This window comes from Geotrypetes seraphini, chromosome 1 (assembly GCF_902459505.1).
Source record: "Geotrypetes seraphini chromosome 1, aGeoSer1.1, whole genome shotgun sequence".
NCBI classification, from domain to species: Eukaryota; Metazoa; Chordata; class Amphibia; order Gymnophiona; family Dermophiidae; genus Geotrypetes; species Geotrypetes seraphini.
Window position 1 is genome coordinate 51,390,064 of NC_047084.1, and position 16,513 is coordinate 51,406,576.

Below are 16,513 nucleotides of genomic sequence, written 5' to 3' on the forward strand. Positions count from 1 at the left end.
TAGATTCGCGGCTACAGGGCAGGGAGATTTGTCGGCCGGGCCTGTTGTCGGTCGATCGGGGGATCTGACCAGCTGTGCACATTCTCCGGGGCGGTCCGCCCTCTCCCCCCTCTTTCGTACGCCATTGCCTTCTTCCTACCTGCCCTGCCGCACACAGCCGACCTGAAGTCTTCCTGATGTCAGCGCTGACGTCGGAGGAAGGGAGGGCTTTGCTTAAGCCCCCAATCAGCGCTCGCGGGGCGGGCCGTTTTCGTAGTCTTCCCGCCCTGTAGCGCGTTGTGACCAATCGGCAGTGAAGAGCGCTTCCACCTCCCCTTTGTGGTGTCGTCTGTCTGTTTCCTAATAGTTGGCGGATCAACCGGAAGTCTCTTCACTCCCCCAGCCAGAGAAAAGGCCCTTAAAAGCAGAGGAAAATGCCTGAAGGAGCTTCTGCCCGGGTAAGAGGTTCTCCCCCTCCCCCACCTCCCTCTGGTCTTCTGACTCAGCGGCCAATCGGTTTCCACTTCCTGTTCTGGAGACTCCAATAGAAGGTTGAAAAAGAAAGGGCTTTGCTTAAGCCCTCCCTCCGACGTCAGCGCTGACATCGGGAAGATTTCCGTTCGGATGTGTGCTGCGACAGGGCAGGTAAGGAGAAGGAGACTACCCTCGCGGCTCGACCAACCCCGCTGCGATCCAACCCCGCAGGAACCCCGCGACCCTCGGAGGCGTCCCCACGGGATCCCCGCGACCCTAGGGGGCGTCCCCACGGGATCCCCGTGACCCAAAGGGGGAACCCGCGGGATCCCCGCGGGTCCCGCGGGATTCCCGTCATCCCCGTTCCCGTGCAGCTCTCTACTGCAAAGCCTAGGCAGTGCTTCTTTAGCTTCCAGCTGGCTTAGGGCTCTCTATGACCAGGGGGCAGTTGCCCTAGTTGCACTCCCCTAACACTATTCCTGTCATGTGTGACTGCAGTATTCTGTTAGCATGATATTTCTGTGTAGCATTCTATAATAATTTGGCTTATTCAGTTTTCTTGATAGTGGAGGGAATATATGTGAAGGGGAGGGGGAGACAGGGGTTTTGTTGATCCTTGCTCAGTATTATTTGTATTTATAAAATCACAATTGTACAGAATATTGTTTCTTTTTATACTTTAATAAAATAAGTTTAATATAAAATCATAACTGTTTGATGCTTGTGCAGATGGGATCAGATGGTTTGCAGGGACGGGAATGGGGCAGAAACTGAGCTTACGGAGACGGGGACCGAGTTCACAGGGACAGGGCGGGGACTGGGACTGAGTTGTGGGGATGGGGCGGGGACCGAGCTGCGGGGAGGAGGCGGGGACTGGGGCAAAATTTTTTGCCGTGTCATTCTCTAGTCCCAACCCTGTTTTTTTCCTTCACCTGTTCTGTAAATAAGCAGGCAATTACAGGAAGAATTGTTCCAGCAGTTAGTAATGGAACCTGAGTAGAATAGAACTATTCTGGACCTGGTGCTTATAAATGAGGAAAGTGTTTTTGATGTTATGATGGATGATCATTTGGCATCTAGTGATCACCAAATGGTGTGGTTCAATATAAGATACAGGAGGAGAGAACTTATTCATGTTTGAAGGTTCTAGACTTCAAAAGAATCAACTTTGCATGATGGGAGAATGCCTCATGGAGGAGTTAGTTGGATGTGAATAGGTGAAGGACAGCAGTGGACAAAACTCAAAGGAGCTATTTTAAAGGTGACAAATCTTTGTTAGAAAAAGTACATAAAGGTATAAAGAAAAGCAGGACACTGGTTCTCAAATGTAGTAGTTGAAAAAATAAGAGAAAAAAGGTTTGCTTTCATAAATTACAAGATGTTGCAAAAGAGGAAGAGAAGCAAAATATGTGGAAGCATTACGAGAAGCTAGAAAAGCTGACAGAAAAGCAAAGATGCAAATGGAGGAAAGGAAAGCCATATGGCACTTAGTGCATGTTAATATCTGTTAGCAAATGCTATGCTTTAGTATAAAAGGGCCGCTGAGAGATTTACTTTAGAGAATTATCACAACTTTGGAGGTACAAATGTGACAGATTTACCAACTCTGGCAAGTTTCAATCTAGACCGTCACAAACAAGTCACAAAAAATCCATCTAGTTTCCCCTTTGCGAAAACAATTCCAGTTAAAAAGAGGCAGAACTAAAGAGTTCCATTAGCCTACTGAAGAAAACAAAGAATGGAAACAAGAATGAAGTCCAAGCATAATAAAACTGATGCTATGATAATTTCTCCTTCCTTTAACGTAAGCAAATGATAGTTTTTACTAATTTATTTTAGCTGATATTCTTAGGATTAGCTGCATGCATGTTGACTTTGAAAACAGGATAACAAAAACAGTTTTAACTACAGTAGATTTATATTTTAACACTTTTGAGAGTGGACACTTTTACATTGTAAGAAAATACATACACCACTGTTCCTGCAATCATTAAAATCATGCAATAAAATCAAATAAAAAATATAAAAAAGGAACTTCATTGCATAGTAGGAAAGAGATCAGTCATATAATACAGATTCATTATTAGAACTTTCATAAAATATAATTATCATGCAGCACAAACATACCGTATTTTCACGCATATAACGCGCGCGTTATACGCGTTTTTACCTACCGCGCATACCCCTCGCGCGTTATATGCGTGAGCGCGGTATACAAAAGTTTTAAAACATAGTTCCCACCCCGCCCGACGCCCGATTCACCCCCCCAGCAGGACCGCTCGCACCCCCACCCCGAACGACCGCTCGCACGCGCTCCCACCCGCACCCGTATCCACGATCGGAGCAAGAGGGAGCCCAAGCCCTCTTGCCCGGCCGACTCCCCGACGTCCGATACATCCCCCCCCCCCGGCAGGACCACTCGCACCCCCACCCCGAAGGACCGCCGACTTCCCGACAATATCGGGCCAGAAGGGAGCCCAAACCCTCCTGGCCAGACCGCTCGCACCCCCACCCCGAACGACCGCTCGCACGCGCTCCCACCCGCACCCGCATCCACGATCGGAGCAAGAGGGAGCCCAAGCCCTCTTGCCCGGCCGACTCCCCGACGTCCGATACATACCCCCCCCCCGGCAGGACCACTCGCACCCCCACCCCGAAGGACCGCCGACTTCCCGACAATATCGGGCCAGAAGGGAGCCCAAACCCTCCTGGCCACGGCGACCCCCTAACCCCACCCCGCACTCCCTTACGGGCAGGAGGGATCCCAGGCCCTCCTGCCCTCGACGCAAACCCCCCCTCCCTCCAACGACCGCCCCCCCCCAAGAACCTCCGACCGCCCCCCCAGCCGACCCGCGACCCCTCTGGCGACCCCCACGACCCCCCCACCCCCCTTCCCCGTACCTTTGGTAGTTGGGCCAGAAGGGAGCCCAAACCCTCCTGGCCACGGCGACCCCCTAACCCCACCCCGCACTACATTACGGGCAGGAGGGATCCCAGGCCCTCCTGCCCTCGACGCAAACCCCCCTCCCCCCCAACGACCGCCCCCCCCCCAAGAACCTCCGACCGCCCCCCAGCCGACCCGCGATCCCCCTGGCGACCCCCACGACCCCCCACCCCCCTTCCCCGTACCTTTGGTAGTTGGCCGGACAGACGGGAGCCAAACCCGCCTGTCCGGCAGGCAGCCAACGAAGGAATGAGGCTGGATTGGCCCATCCATCCTAAAGCTCCGCCTACTGGTGGGGCCTAAGGCGCGTGGGCCAATCAGAATAGGCCCTGGAGCCTTAGGTCCCACCTGGGGGCGCGGCCTGAGGCACATGGGCCCAACCCGACCATGTGCCTCAGGCCGCGCCCCCAGGTGGGACCTAAGGCTCCAGGGCCTATTCTGATTGGCCCACGCGCCTTAGGCCCCACCAGTAGGCGGAGCTTTAGGATGGATGGGCCAATCCGGCCTCATTCCTTCGTTGGCTGCCTGCCGGACAGGCGGGTTTGGCTCCCGTCTGTCCGGCCAACTTCCAAAGGTACGGGGAAGGGGGGTGGGGGGGGTCGTGGGGGTCGGCCAGGGGGGTCGCGGGTCAGCTGGGGGGGCGGTCGGAGGTTCTTGGGGGGGCGGTCGTTGGGGGGGAGGGGGGTTTGCGTCGAGGGCAGGAGGGCCTGGGATCCCTCCTGCCCGTAATGTAGTGCGGGGTGGGGTTAGGGGGTCGCCGTGGCCAGGAGGGTTTGGGCTCCCTTCTGGCCCAACTACCAAAGGTACGGGGAAGGGGGGTGGGGGGGTCGCCAGGGGGGTCGCGGGTCGGCTGGGGGTCGGTCGGAAGTTCTTGGGGGGGGGGGGCGGTCGTTGGGGGGAGGGGGGTTTGCGTCGAGGGCAGGAGGGCCTGGGATCCCTCCTGCCCGTAATGTAGTGCGGGGTGGGGTTAGGGGGTCGCCGTGGCCAGGAGGATTTGGGCTCCCTCCTGGCCCGATATTGTTGGGGAGTCGGCGGTCCTTCGGGGGGGGAGGGATGTATCGGACATCGGGGGGGGCATCAGGCTTTCAGGATGGGGACAGACCTTCAAGGAGGGACAGTGCACGGAAGTCAGGGGGGGTGAACGGAGAGTCGGGACAGCGCACGGAAAGTCAGGGCGGGCGAAAGGAGCGTCGGGCAGCATGCGCGGTATACCCGTGAGCGCGGTATACCAAAGTTTTTGTACATATCATCGTGATTTCTGCGCGCTATACCCGTGTGCGCGTTTTATACGGGTGCGCGTTATTTGCGTGAAAATACGGTACTCAGATTTGAGCCATACAAAACAGTACATGCAGATTTAACAGACACTGCATGGTATACAATGGACCTAAAAAAGATGGGTACTTCTCAAAGGCCTTCTGAAATAATAAAGCTTTAAGGCCTTCCTAAATTTAGGGTATAATTGTAGATGAACTTGAGGGAGGAAAAGAATATGTATCACTATTATGTACGGTCTATAACCGACAAAGTGCACAGGGGGTAACCCTGAATAAATGGCATTGCAATAGTCTAAACGGGAGTTAATAAGTTCATAAAGAATAGTTAGCTGTGAATCCTTATCCAAAAAAAGTTAGACAATACATAAATGTTTAATTATATTATAATAATGTAATCCTTCCTGCAATTGAACCTTGTGTAGTATTGTTAAACTAGAGCAAGCCATACTTTCTTGCTACATCTGCAAGGGTCCTGTTTTATTTTTAAAAATGGGATAGTAGGAGAAACAAGATGGTGTCTTGGTAGTAAGACGTGGTGACTGCAGCTCCTGCTCAATACCCGAATCTTCTTAATGCTCTGTGGAGCTTACTACTATGCCTAAAAGAAGAGATAGAGCGGCGGTAGCCCGACCGCCAGAGCCTACTTTTCTGCGGCAGGGAGCGATCACCAGCTTATTTTCGTCTTCGCCTCGGGGCGTTCTTGCAGAGCCGAATGCAAGGGAAGCGTCGGTTTTAGGGAGCGAAATCTCGCTCAGCCCTGCATGACCAGCACCTCCTTCGCAGCTGAGTGAAAGGGGAATGTTGGCTGCAACGCAGACAGCGGAAGCAATGTTGTCTATGGAGCTATCGGGCTTGCTGGCTCCCCAGGACTCTACGGTCGGATTATCTACACTGAAAGAGTTTATAGGAATTCCAGCAGTGCAAGGGGCAAACCTAACTCTTCAACCTCTTGAGAGACCTGCTGAAATTACTTTGGAATCAATTTGGACTGCACTGGACTCCCTCCAATAGATATGCCTGGGAATCTCACCACTTGTGCAAAATCTAAATGTGAAAATGCAAAAGTTTGATGAGGATTTAAAAGTCCAAGGGGAGAAGGTTAAATCCTTAGAACAATCTGTTCAAGGAGTTCAGTCTTCTTGTACTTCAATTATCCAGGACAAATTAGTGCTTTTGAGGAAAATGGAAAATATGGAGAATTATACCAATTGAATTTAAGAATTTTGAATTTCCCAAAAACACTTACAATGTCCCCAAAAGAGTTTTTTTTATAAATTTTTAAAAGAAGTCTTTAAATACCCTGAAGACGGGCTTCCTCCTCTACATAAAATATACTTTATACGTGCTTCTGTTAAAAAACCTTCTTCTTCAGAAGTTGTTCAATCTAATGTTGATTTGTTAAGTCCTATGAACTTATCTAGAATTTTAGAGACTTCAGAAGAACAAGTTGTAGTTTGAACAACGCTTCTAGTGACATTTGTATTTCTACAAGATAAAGAAGCACTTCTTCGCCTATTTTTTAGGTTAAAATAAGTCTCCTATATGGTTGGCAAGATTTCTATATTTTCAGATGACACAAACAAGAAGGAAAAGATTCCTAGAATTGAAAGAAGATGTTAAAACATTGGGGGCAAAATGTCAATTGTGTTATCCTTATAAATGCGTGATTTACTTGGATCAGAATACGCATGTCTTTTATGAACCCTCCCAATTGCAGTTTTTCTTGGAAGGGAAGGGAGCGACAATGCAGAGTTCCAAATGATACCAATTTACTGGTCTGATTTAAAATGTAGACGAGCTACTAAATTTATTTTTGTTAATTTTCTAAATCTTTCTAATTTTCCATTCCCAATGGTATGTGAATTTTTTCTCCCCCTAAATGTGGACTATTCAAAAGTTTGAATGTAGTTAAAATTTGAAGTATTTTATTTTCTTTTATATTGAAAATTGGGGAAACCTTTGTCCGTTCAATAAGTTTATTTTGTTGAAATTATGATAAATGAATAAAAAAAAAAAATAATAAAAAAATGGGATAGTAGGCTCTGGGGCTCTAGATGTACTTCTGCAGAGCCAGAAACTTGAGTCTTGGGGCTCCTTTTACTAAGCTTGGTAGCGTTTTTAGTGCACGCTGAAGATTAGCGCACTAATCCCTGCGTTATGCGGAAAAACTAACGTCAGCTCTATGGAGGCGTTAGTGTCTAGCGCGCATTGTACCACGCGCTAAAATCGCTAGTGCAGCTTAGTAAAAGGAGCCCTTAGTCTCACATCTGACAAGGTAATTAGAGTTCGGATATTCTAAAGCTACATTTTGAATTTATTTCCAAGATCCCAAAGGAAAGTAAAATTTTCATAATGATTTAATCGAAGGCATCAAAAGAACCAACTTAATAGTCTCCTTAAATGGCATACATCATCATCTCTTACTGAAAGCAAAAACACAAAACTCAAGCATAATTACTTTCTATTTTACATTGAACCATAACAAGGCACATCAACACATTAGGGAAATATTTAGATCATAAAGAAGATACCATCAAGCTACAGCACGTCACACAAACTAATTTGCTTGGTTACTTTGCAAACTAAGATCCTAAGCACGGAGAATCTGTAATTAGATTCATAATATAGTATTTCATGGATAGTTACATCCACCTAATAAGGTTGCACACATGAAATTTTAATTTCTCAAGAAAAAAGCATGAGAGTTTACAGCCTGCATGCTGTTCAGCCATATCTGATCCAAGCAGTAAGTGAATGTGAGATAAACTAACCACTTTAAGAATATTTAAAGATGACCAAATTCTGATTGTGCTTGAAAGATGAGCAGCCATGATTGACTCATTGATGACTGTGTACTGTACTCTAGTTTGAAACTTCTACTATATTCAAGCTCTCTTATATCTAGCATGCACACTGTGAAAAATACAATTTCAATAATGGATTCTTAAACAAAACCTATGATCTAGATTGATGAAAGGAGTACAGCTTTTCAAAAACTATTTAAGACCCTTTATAGTTTGTGGCATCTTTTTGAAAACTTGCAAAGCAGATAGACTATGTGAGCTTTGAATCCTCACAGATTTCTTTAGCTGGTTCTTTGAAGATTCATTCTATTATAATATCTTTCTTTATGATCTTGCAAGGATTTTACTTCTCTCCAAGGCCCATATGACAACTGCTACTCAAAAGCTTGTCAGACCTGTAAAACTTGTTTGTTAAAGTTTATTCCTAAGAAAAATTGACATATATACCTGCATTTCGCCTTTCTCCTCAGGTTTAGCTGGTTTTGCTGCCTCTGTAGCAGCATTTTTCAAGCTTTCCTTACTACAGTGCAGCAACACTTCTACTATATACAATGGATCCAGGTCACCAGAGTTGGGCTAAAGGGAAAAGAAAGAGGTTCCCATGAAACTTGTTATCCTGTCTCAGCAAAGTCTCAAGTCATCTGTGTTAGAGAAATGCTATTCTGCTTTGAGAGTCAGTTGTTTGAAAGCAATCTTAGATTCTTCACAATTTTAATGTGCTTGTGGCCTACTCAAAGCATTTATTAATATTCACATTTACTTTTTGTACAAACATATATTTTTAAATATATATTTTATAAATATTTTCATGAGTACTAGTGAAGCTATAACATGATAATGCTGGAAAACTTCACTAAATCTAAAGAAAAAAAAATCTCAAACAAAAATTATATTTTACTTGAGTGTATCTGAAGTGTTTTTACCACCCTCCCACGTGAGGTGTTTTTTAATCTACCATTTTTGTCATAGGTCAACCTAAACTTCAAAGCATAGAATACCAGACAAACATCCATTAACTGGTCTTTATCATCAAAGCCAGCCTTCAAACAATCAACTGCGTGAATCCCTTAGATAACAATCTCTCTCGTGAAAATAAACACACAATCTAGACTACTGAGGAGGTCAAAATATGAAATGTGCACATGTATGCATTTGAGTGGGATAATCCTGAAGGAGTAAGGTTCACATGGACAACTTCAGGCAGAGAAGACAGTTTATGTAACCTAGCAGAAGTGCTAAATTATACAAGATATATAGATATACATACTTATATATCAAATCCATGACTCTTTACCTTTTATAACCAGCAAGAGCTTATCTCCTGCTGAATCTCACCATGTCCCCCTCTCCCCTGGCATCAGTATCATGACAAGAGGGGTGGGGAATGTTGCTTTGCATGCAGAATTGGCAACAAGGTTCCACTCAGCATGAGTACAAGTAGAGTCCCTGTGATATCACCACTAGCACTAGTACTGTGAGTGTACACTGACTCAGTCCTACGCAAAGTGCATCCTTGCATCCAGTTTGATGACAGAGAACAGCGGCATGAACATCTTCACCAGGCATGAAACAGCTGGGAGGTATGAGTAGAAGTAGAGAGAGTTACATTCTCAAATCTGGGTAAGCTTGCAGGTGATTCTTTAAAGCACAATATTCCTTTCCATGGATGAGGGAGGAAAGCAGGATAAAGGGCAATTTACTTTTGGCATCCCCTCTGCACTGGATTGTAATAAAACTTTGTGACATTGGCTGGCAGTCTATGGGAAGAAGTTCTGAAGTAAGCCAGGTTTCCATTTTGACTTACCAAACTGACACAGAAAAATTGTTCTGTGTTACCACATGTCTAAAATATGCCCATGTGATTTTCTGTTGACTTTCCAAATGTTAAGCAAATGCAGATGAACTGTTCCATTCCCAAATAATGAACTATATTTGAACTATGCTATTCCAAAAATTTCTCAATATTGTTTTATCTTACACAAAAGAAATTTATAGAAGCTATTTTTAATAGGTTTATAAAACCTTTGTTTCTATCAGAAATCCACCAGAAATGCATGTATGTATTCCATGTTCAACATGTTCAATATTTACATTAGCTCAGAAAGTCTTGCATTCAGCTATTCTCTCCTATCTTTATTCACTTTACCCCCTATATTCCTTTCTGCCCATTAAGTTTCTTGTTTGCTCAAAGCCTTACTATCTTACCTGTCTACTTGTTCTAGATTAGAATCATGTAAAAAAAACAACTTATCAATTCAACATAGAAATGCAAAAAATGGATAAGGTGGCAACCCAGAAGATTAAAGAACGGTGAAAAAGAGAAACCTCAAGAGGCTAGAGGAGATACTTAGCCTATCAGGCTCAGCTTACTTCACAATTTAGCCCATTCTATCGCAGGAATTTCAGAAAAAAATACTCCATCCAAATCAATGTAATTGATAAAACAACTGTGGTTGCCTTCAATGCCCATTATTCTACAATGTATCAAAACGAGGCTGAAAAAAAATCCACTTATCTGAACATGTAGGGAAAATGAAATCCAAATTATTTTCAAATGATCTTCACAAGTGCGCAGTACAATCTAAGCTATCCATCTTGTAAAATAATGTTCTCTGGCACAGCACTCAAGCTCCCAACAGGGAAATCATGTTTCACAATAGCTTCTTAATAGAATTTAGCACCGCTCTGCTCCCAACATTTTCTCAGAGCAGATTAATGAACTCTAGGGTAAAAGCCTTAGTAGGCAACTCTCTTTACCCTTTAGAAGAGAGGAGATGGCTCTTCTTTGGCTGTGCAGCCTCTGCGCCAGTTCGGCATGTTGTGCCGCTGTTTCAGGACGCCTGGGGAAATTTTCGCTCCCTAACAGGCTCAAAAGGGGGGAAGCCACTGCTTACCCTGGATCGGTAGCATGAAATGTTGCTATTCCTTGGGTTTGGCCAAGTACTAGGGACCTGGTTGGCCACCATGAAAATGGGCTGCTGGGCTTGATGGACCATTGGTTTGACTCAGCAAGACTATTCTTATGTTTTTATAAATATAAGGCACAAAACCTAATGACTGAATAAGAGCTAGATGTACTAAAATGGTTATTAAGACTGTGCGGGTCGCTGTGGACTGATTTTTTTGCTGATTTCTAAACAGCAATTGATGTTCAAATGGCTTCTCATGCAAATCTTTGAAAATTGAGTTTTCCTCATTAATACTAGATATTGTTATCGATTCTTCACTTACATTTAAGGACCAACTACATTGGTTTATTAAGAAGTGTTTTTTCAGCCTCCGTGCTCTGAGAAGACTGAGAGCACTTTTTCACCAACAACACTTCTCTGTATTGGTTCAATCAATCATTTTGTCAAGGCTGGATTACTGCAATTCAGTATATTTGGGTCTTTCATAGGTCAGTCTGCAGAGACTTCAATTAATACAGAACACTGCAGCTAAACTTATCTTTGGTAAGAGTAAATTTAATCACATTACCCCTCTGCTCAAGCAATTACATTGGCTTCCAGTGTATCTCAGAATTCAATTTAAGTGCATTTGTATTGCATTTAAGATCCTTTTTAGCATTTTTGCCACTTTGATTTCTTTAGACTGGAATGTTTATAGATCTCATCTTGCCAGAAGTTCTCAAAAATTAAAACTTACATTTCCTTCTCTCAGTGGTAAAAACAGAACCTTTAAGAGATTTAGTTATTCTTTTGCTTTTTAATTAACCAAATTCTGGAATTCTTTACCGGTTACATTAAGAATTTTAGGTTCTTTTGCTTTATTTTCTAAAGTTCTGAAAACTTTTTTGTTTGCTAAACATTTTGGAAATTAACTATTTCAGTCTACTTTTTCTTGTCAAATTTACATATTATGTTTTACATTATTGTAAACCGAGTCAAGCTCCTCTTGGTTGATGACTCGGTCTATAAAACTAAGTTTTAGTTTAGTTTAAATGTGTTTTGCAGAGGTGTGCTGTAATCCCATTCAATCGATCGTTTAGAAACCAGCTCTCACACATGCACAGAACTGGTAGGGGAAGCCGAACAGCTGAGTGGCAGGGGAAGCTCCAAAGCAACTTCCTGCCATGAAGCAACCCAGGATGCACCAGGAAGGAGAAGACCCACCATTTTGGAGTGGTAGGCCTGTGGGCAGGAGAGAACTGGGCATTTCTCCTGCTGTCTTCTTTACTTAAGAGGTATGAGAGGTGAGCGGGAGGGGGAGGGCAGGGGGGCTAATAATAATAACAACAACAGTTTATATACCGCAGGACCGTGAAGTTCTATGTGGTTTACAATGATTAAAGAGGTTACAGGTTGAGTGGAATAAACAAAGTTCAAAATTAATGATTAACAGTACTAGAGATCATTTGTTGAGGACTAAGATTGTATAGGTTGGTTACCTAAGTATTTCAGGAACAGATGTGTTTTTAGGCGCTTCCTGAATTCCCTGTAAGTAGTAGGCACGAGCAGTTGTTCTAGATCTTTAAGGCAGGAGGGAGTAGGCATCCTTCCTGCTGATTTTTTCTAAGAATGGGGAGTGTGGAAGGGGAGAGATTCTCTATGCTTCTCCATTGCCAATATGGTTTCAGACCTAACTTCAGTACCGAATCTCTATTGGTCTCACTAATTTCAAAGGTTCAGCAACTACATTCACATAACAAGTTCGCAATCCTATTACAATTTGATCTATCTGCGGCCTTTGACATCGTTCACCACGATATCTTCATCTATCAACTTTCTGATATAGGCATTGATCCTATAGTCTTAGACTGGTTCTTGAAATTCCTACGATCTCGCTCATATACTATTAATATGAATGGCACCATGTCATCTTCTTGGAAGCCTCTATGCAGAGTCCCACAGGGATCACCTCTATCCTCTTCAACATCTATATGGCTACTTTAAAACTTTTCCATTTATCCCCCTTTGAAAAATTATACACATATGCAGATAATATCTTGGTCCTTCTTGAGATGGATTCAAATCTCACAAACCTCGCTGAAAATATAATAGCATGCATAATGAAACTTCAATCTTGGGCCTTTACTGTGCAAATGAAGCTGAATGAGTCCAAAACCAAACTACTGTGGCTTAGCCCTAAACTAGATCAACTATCTTTGTCCATTTCATTGCAATCTGGATCTTCACTGCAGATTGAATTCTCAGGTAAAGTTCTGGGTGTCATTGTAGACTCAACACTTTCATTCAATGAACATCTTAATTCTCTGGTAAAAAAAAAAATGCTTCTTTAGTCTTCATATGCTGAGGAAAGTGAGATCCTGCTTCCACCAACAACATTTTGCTGTCCTCGTACAATCAATCATTCTTTCGAGGTTGGATTATTTTAATTCGGTCTATCTAAGTCTAACCAAGAAAAGTCTTCAAAGACTTCAACAGATCCAGAGTACTGCAGCTAGGTTGATCTTTGCAAAAACCAAATATGATCATGTTTCCCTGCTTTTGTTAAAACTTCAATGGCTCCCAGTAATCTTTACGGTTTACTTTAAATGTGCCTGCCTAACATTTAAAATCTTGCATGGCACTCCTCCCCCTTTAATTCCTCTATCCTGGAACTCTGTGAGACCTGATATTACCAGTAGAGAATGACGGGGGGTCACGTGACGCTAGCGCACTGAACGGACGCGAGTAGATCGGGCTCCGCTCCTTCCCCCAGAAATCGCCGCACAATTTGCTGATAGCTGGCACGCACCGCGCTGAATTTATATTACTTCACTTCGGGCTCTCTCCTGCTACCGTGTGAGCGCTCGGAGGCGCGCAGATCAGCTGCGATCGGCCGGCATGCCGATAAGGACCCCGAGGCCTGGAAAAGAGAGGTCAGTTAAGCCGGAAAAAATGGCGGCCCCCAGCCCGATCTCGGCAGCTGCGTCCCAGCACGAGGCAGACATGCAAGTCTCAGTCTGCCATCTTTCTAAATTGCTGGATGAAAAACTGTCTAAACTGCATGCTGTGCTGGAAGAAGTAAAAGACAGCATTGCAGGGCACGCTGCGCGTCTCCAGCAGGCTGAGGAGCGAATCTCGGCCCAAGAAGATCGAACGGACACGGCGGATGGGCGACTGGCGGCCTTGGAAGCAAAGGTCCAGCAGCTGGATGATCGGGCTGAGGAGGCTGAAAACCGCAGCCGTCGAAATAACTTAAGGCTCATAGGGGTGCCGGAGTCGGTCCGGGACATTGAGCTAGGAGACCTGGTGGCCACGTGGTTGCCTCAGGCCCTGGGACTCACAGCTTCCCTGGGCCCGGTGCATGTGGAAAGGGTACACCGCATAGGAGCGCCACATGCTGAGGGGGCCAGACCATGTCCTGTTATAGCCCGATTTCTCAACTATGCGATTAAGGCCCGTATCTTGGAGGCATACCGACGAGCCCGCTCCCATGATTACAACGGCACCAAGCTTCTGCTCTTTCAGGACTTTTCCATCCGGCTCTCAGAGAAACGAAGGGCTTTGGCGCCCTACTGCACACAGCTTCATGCCAGAGGGATTAAATTCACCCTTCAATATCCTGCTAAGGTGCGCATCCAAACCAACACTGGCGTGGTCATGATGGATACTCCAGCAGCGCTTCGTTCATACCTGGAGGGACTGCCGGCTCCTTGAGGGATCTGAAGCCGGTGTGGGCCCGATTGACATATCGTATAGCCCACCAGGGAGGTAGCGGGCTTTCTCTCTGCTGTCAAAGCAGGGATGGTATCCTTTGGCAGGGGCCCGAAGAGAGATGAAAGCTGGCGGCCTCTGGACTGTGGCTCCTGGACTTACACATCCCATGGCTATATTCCTGCCACCTGTACCCATTGAGCCCCTTCTGTGGGATCCGGGTCCACTTCATCGTGCAGGGGGCATGACTCTCTTCCTCTGCAGCCTGCTGTGAAGCCCGGGGTGGACGTTCTGTTTATTGCCACATTTGAAGAGCGTGTTTGTTTACTTTTGTTGTTCTTGTGCTGACTATATATCATGCTGCACTTTGTTTTCTGGGGGGGGGGGGGGGTGCGGGGCACTGGTTCTACACTGGTTCCGGGATGGGTAGAGTGATGGAAGGTGGGTCAGTTCGGAGGGGGGGTGGCTGGGAGGTAGGGGGGTGGGGGGGGGAGTGTATCAGGGGGGGTATGATTGGGGATGTATGTGTGGAATCTTGAGAGCGCGGGTAGTTATGTATTGCCTTCATTTGCTAATATATGATCCCTTTGATGCTGAGCAGGGGGAGGGCCTTGCTGGGGGGCTCTTCTACCTCTATCAGTATCAGACTGTCTTTTCTGCTCCTATCGATCCAGGCCGGGTGGACAATGGTTAATCTAAAATTTTCGTCCCTTAATGCGGATGGGATCCACTCCCCGGTCAAACGGAAAAAAATAATCTCCTGGTTCCGCAGGGAACGTATCGATATTGCTTTCCTACAAGAGACCCATCTCACAAATGTTGAACACGAGAAACTTAGGAGGGATTGGGTGGGTGAGGTGTACTACTCTTCTTACAACACTCGTCAGAGGGGGGTAGCCATTTTGGTCCATAAACAACTCCCGTTTCAATTGCATAAGGTTATCCAGGATAAAGAGGGCCGATATGTCATAGTGCTGGGTGAGCTCTGGGGAAGGCAATACTTATTTTGTAATGTATATGCTCCTAACATATAAGAACATAAGAAGTTGCCTCCGCTGAGGCAGACCATAGGTCCATCCTGCTCAGCGGTCCGCTCCCGCGGCGGCCCATCAGTCCCATTGACTGAGCAATGGTCTATACCTATCTATACCCCCCAATCCCTTTTTCTTCTAGGAATCTATCCAAACCTTCTTTGAAACCATTTAGTGTTTTCTTGTCTACAACAGCCTCTGGGAGCGCGTTCCATGTATCTACCACCCTCTGAGTGAAAAAGTACTTCCTAGCGTTTGTTCTAAACCTGTCCCCTTTCAATTTCCCCCAATGCCCCCTTGTGCTTGTGGTGCCCCTTAATTTGAAAAATCTGTCCCTGTCTACTTTTTCTATGCCCTTCAGGATCTTGAAGGTTTCTATCATGTCTCCTCTAAGTCTTCGCTTCTCCAGGGAGAAAAGTCCCAACTGCTTCAATCTGTCGGTATATGGGAGATTTTCCATTCCCCTTATCAGTTTGGTTGCTCTTCTTTGTACTCCCTCAAGTACCGCCATGTCTTTCTTGAGGTACGGCGACCAGTACTGGACACAGTACTCCAGATGCGGCCGTACCATTGCACGATACAGCGGCATGATAACTTCCTTCGTCCTGGTTGTAATACCCTTCTTAATGATACCCAGCATTCTGTTTGCTTTCCTAGAGGCTGTGGCGCATTGCGCCGATGCCTTCAGTGTTGCGTCTACCATCACTCCCAGGTCTCTCTCCAGGTTACTAACCCCTAGTGGTGTTCCCCCCATTTTGTATGTGAACATCGGGTTCTTTTTCCCCACGTGCATGACCTTGCATTTCCCCACGTTGAAGCTCATCTGCCATTTTTCGGCCCACTTTTCCAGCTGCGTTAGATCCTTTTGGAGATCCTCGCAGTCTTCCTTGGTTTGAGCCCTGCTGTATAGTTTGGTGTCATCTGCAAATTTAATGACTTCACACTTAGTTCCCGCCTCTAGGTCATTTATGTAGATATTGAACAAGAGCGGTCCCAGCACCGACCCCTGCGGAACTCCGCTCGTGACCCCTTTCCAGTCTGAGTAGTGGCCCTTTACGCCAACCCTCTGCTTCCTGTTTGACAGCCAGTTTTTGATCCATCGGTGGACCTCCCCTTGTACCCCGTGGTTCCATATCTTTTTAAGCAGTCTCTCGTGTGGCACCTTGTCGAAGGCTTTTTGGAAGTCAAGGTAAATGATGTCTATAGATTCCCCTTTATCCACCTGGCTGTTCACGCCCTCAAAGAAGTACAATAAGTTTGTGAGGCATGACCTACCCTTACAGAAGCCATGTTGACTTGGTTTTAGCTGCCCATTTTTTTCGATGTGCTCACAGATGCCGTCTTTAATCAGTGCCTCCATCATCTTTCCCGGGACTGAGGTCAGGCTCACCGGCCTGTAGTTTCC

The 16,513-nt window shown here is 45.6% G+C and overlaps 1 protein-coding gene across 1 annotated transcript in view; it reads right to left on the bottom strand.

Moving 5' to 3' along the window:
- The window catches only part of MTREX (Mtr4 exosome RNA helicase), a 311,801-nt gene that overhangs the window by 72,645 nt on the left and 222,643 nt on the right, over positions 1-16,513 (bottom strand). Inside the window, exon 19 of the mRNA XM_033931296.1 lies at positions 7,926-8,054. Coding sequence (XP_033787187.1) covers positions 7,926-8,054 — 129 coding nt within the window. The remainder of the gene's footprint in view (positions 1-7,925; positions 8,055-16,513) is intronic.